The 3302-nt window shown below is 46.8% G+C and overlaps 1 protein-coding gene across 1 annotated transcript; it reads right to left on the minus strand.

Annotated features, from left to right (window-relative positions):
• Positions 1-213: 213 nt before the first annotated feature.
• Positions 214-2107, minus strand: K441DRAFT_655459 (MFS transporter-like protein). The gene is made up of 3 exons (XM_067647851.1): positions 1968-2107; positions 1718-1915; positions 214-1661 (listed from the first exon to the last, which is right to left on the minus strand). Exons 1-3 carry the CDS (start codon positions 1998-2000, stop codon positions 393-395), a joined length of 1500 nt encoding a protein of 499 aa, XP_067507095.1. The 5' UTR covers positions 2001-2107; the 3' UTR covers positions 214-392.
• Between the last annotated feature and the right edge of the window lie 1195 nt (positions 2108-3302).

Below are 3302 nucleotides of genomic sequence, written 5' to 3' on the forward strand. Positions count from 1 at the left end.
AGCTGTATTGAAAATTTAGCTACAAGGGGGTGACATGAGCGGGTTGGCCGCCCTCCCTGCAAGTTTTGGTGGCATTATAACCATATCGGCAGCATTTTAGTGGGACGCTACTATAATGCCACCAAAACTTGCAGGGAGGGCGGCCAGCCCGCTCATGTCACCCCCTTGTAGTCATAGTATTATACACTATACCTGAAATAGTTAAAGTGTGGGGTAGGTTTCTAGAAGTGTCAATACGTGTCCTCTTACACGTCACTACCTTGGCACGTGATTTGCCACGGTACAAGAATGTACTTCTCTATCGCAGTTGAGCTCACAAAGGGAGCCGGAGCGGGTCGGCCGCCCTCCCTGCTAGCGCAGTGGCGACTACAACTTTCTAGAATAAGTTATGTTTATACCTTTACCACCGTGAACAATCCCTTCGCAGCCTTTGCCTTGCTCGTCACACTAGGAACTCTGCTCACCGTCCTGGCCACCACAGGCTGTCGAGGCACGGCATCATTGTCCCTGATCTCGGCTTCCCGTTTGACAGGATCACCATCAGCACCAGTCTTTTGCAACTCTGATATCTTCCACGCTCGCACAAGCCAGAGGGAAATAGCTGCTCCCATATACATAAAGCCAGTAAATATCTGGGCATGCAGAAAATTGGTTCCGTTGTCGGTTCGTAACCAAAGGGCGATCGGTTCAGCAAACGTGCTCGGTATGACCACCGAAAGCCAGAATATAGACAAGGCAGATGGTAAGAGTTGCAATCCCACAACCTCAGTGCCCACCGGAGCAACGGTAGTCGTGAAGGTTGGGGCAACAGCGCCGCCAATCAGAGCATAGAAGATGAGGACCCCAAAACTTTTGGCAAAGATCCAGATCACAAGAGAAAAGAGGCCAGCCAGGAAGGTAGAAACGAGTGCGGTGTTAATTCGTCCAAAACTGTCGCTGACGTACCCTATAACGGGTCGGCCAAGGCCTCCTCCAAGATTGAACATAGCACCAAGAATCGAGCCTTGGGATACGGTAAGGCCCACGGTGTTTGCGTAGCTGGGGATTGAAAAAAGAAGGGCCACATAGCCCAGCACGCTAAAACAACCCCAGGCCAAAGTGAGCAGAAACTCTGGTCTTTTCAAAAGACTGGCATGGAAGGCAATTTGAACAGCTCCAATGGCCTTGTTCCGATCCCTTATAATGATGGCGGAGAAGCCGCACGCAGCAGCTGATGATATAGCCAAGATTCGGAAAGCCCAGCCAGTACCCCACCTCTGAATCATGGCACTTGAAGCCAACGAATAAATCAGGCCTCCAATTCCTGATCCTGCCGTCCCAATACCGTTTGCAAGGGAGCGTCGGCGGCCGAACCACTGAGGGATGATACCAACGGTAGCACTGAATTGCATTCCCATCCCGAATCCAAAACACACGGCCTGACTTAAAAACAATTGCCAAATCTCGGTCGACCATGACGCTCCTAATAATGCTGCGCTCTGGAGTATAATTCCTATCACCAAGGTAGTCCTTGTCCCCCATTTTCGAGTAGTGATTGTTGCGACGGGAGCGATGAATTGGGCCATACTGAGGGAAAGGCCTCCGACAAAGGCAAAGTCTAGGTCTGATGCCCCCGGAAATGTATTTGTGTCCAGATAATGTGCCAAAAATATACCATATGACTAATTGCAACGAAAATTAGCAAATCAAGCATTGTCTGAAGGCCACGAGACCCTACACTATTGATTCCCCAAGTATGGGCATTGACCAAAAAGACGCACATCACACAGACCCAGCCATAACCACCGTCTGGGGGAGGTCCTACCTCTATGCGTGCCGGTGGTTGGGCTTGCTCGGGGTCAGTGTTGACTGGTTCGTTGTCGGCCGGATCGTGATCCGCCTGGTCGTCGTCGGCAGGGTCATTCTCGGACAGCGTCTTCTCTGAAAAGTCAGTAGAAGTCGTGGCCAGGTGGAGACGCTGTTATTGCCTGACTCGAGTCATCATTCTTCTCCAACTGCATTTCTTGAGTAGAGCGGAACAGAACAGAGGTAAGCTGGCGTTTTAAGTAGTCGGTGATAAAAACCCATGAAGACTGTACGTAAGACCTTGGATAAATACCTCGCTGGCTAAGTCATACGTAGAACTAGATGTATAAATTTCCCTTTCCTCAATCTTAATAATGGTGGCAGTCTGGCAGAGGTTACTCCCCTGTTGATCCAAGTGGATGGGATTTAGCTCAAATGGCATCGCCCCATGGGACCTACGTTGCCCGATTTAGGGGTTTGGGTTCAGGATCGAGGCATTGATGGTGCTGATAGGCGGAAATATAGACTTAGCTATCTCTTGGCGTGCATCAATTTGCGTAAACTATTAATTTACTACATATTGGGAGAACAAGATTGCTTTTCTCACCAAATCTCCACTTTTTCTGGCCCTTTGGTGGGGCCATTCGCTCCATTCGCTCCATTTGCGGGCCGATTGACAGGGCGGGCCTACCGGGCCTCAACCGTACCAAGCTACAGTGTATACGAACAATGATATGACTGTGTGATATTTGTTCTTTTGTTGTGTATAATGTACACACTATAAATGTGATGAACCATCGAGATAGGTCAAGGGATAAAACTCCCGGATCTTACCCAATAGATCTGTATGACAGGGATTAATTAGAAATACTAGAGTATTTGAGGGGGTATTTGAAATTGAGGGGGTATTTGAAATGGCTTGTGTGTAGGAATACCAAAAGTGACGGAGAGTGCCGCTTATACGGAAAATCATATACAAACAGCATTCTACTACATGCACTTGATTATTATTGTTGTATATTAATAGAATATGGATATTTATCGGTTTTAGCATGGTGTTGAGGCCTCGGGGGCGCTCAGAATACATAAGTGCCCCTCCCGCCTGTTTTTTGTACGGTACGTCCATTAGGCGGCATTTAAATTGCACCCTCTATATACTGATTAAGCTCTTCTTCTTTATCGTATTCCTTATTGTATTCCTTATTATATTCCTCCTCATCTAGCTCATCCTTATTAACGTTAATTGCCTCCTATTACGTACGCTAAGAGAGTGATAGTAATAGATCGCGCAAAGCCTCTTACTTAGCAATAGCCTTATCCGCTCTCTCTTTCCTTAATATAAATAGAATAGAAGCCTTATCTAATGCCTGCTTAAGCTATTTAATTTCCTAGTTTAAAGCTATAGTAGGATTTTGCTAGTACTTTTTAATAGCTAGATCTAGCTTCTTCTCTACCGCCTTATAGGCCCTTTTTAATGCATTTATCTCCTTAATAAATTTGTCCTTTCCTTTCTATAG

The sequence above is a fragment of the Cenococcum geophilum genome (genome assembly GCF_001692895.1).
Source record: "Cenococcum geophilum 1.58 unplaced genomic scaffold K441scaffold_9, whole genome shotgun sequence".
Classification (NCBI taxonomy): Eukaryota; Fungi; Ascomycota; class Dothideomycetes; order Gloniales; family Gloniaceae; genus Cenococcum; species Cenococcum geophilum.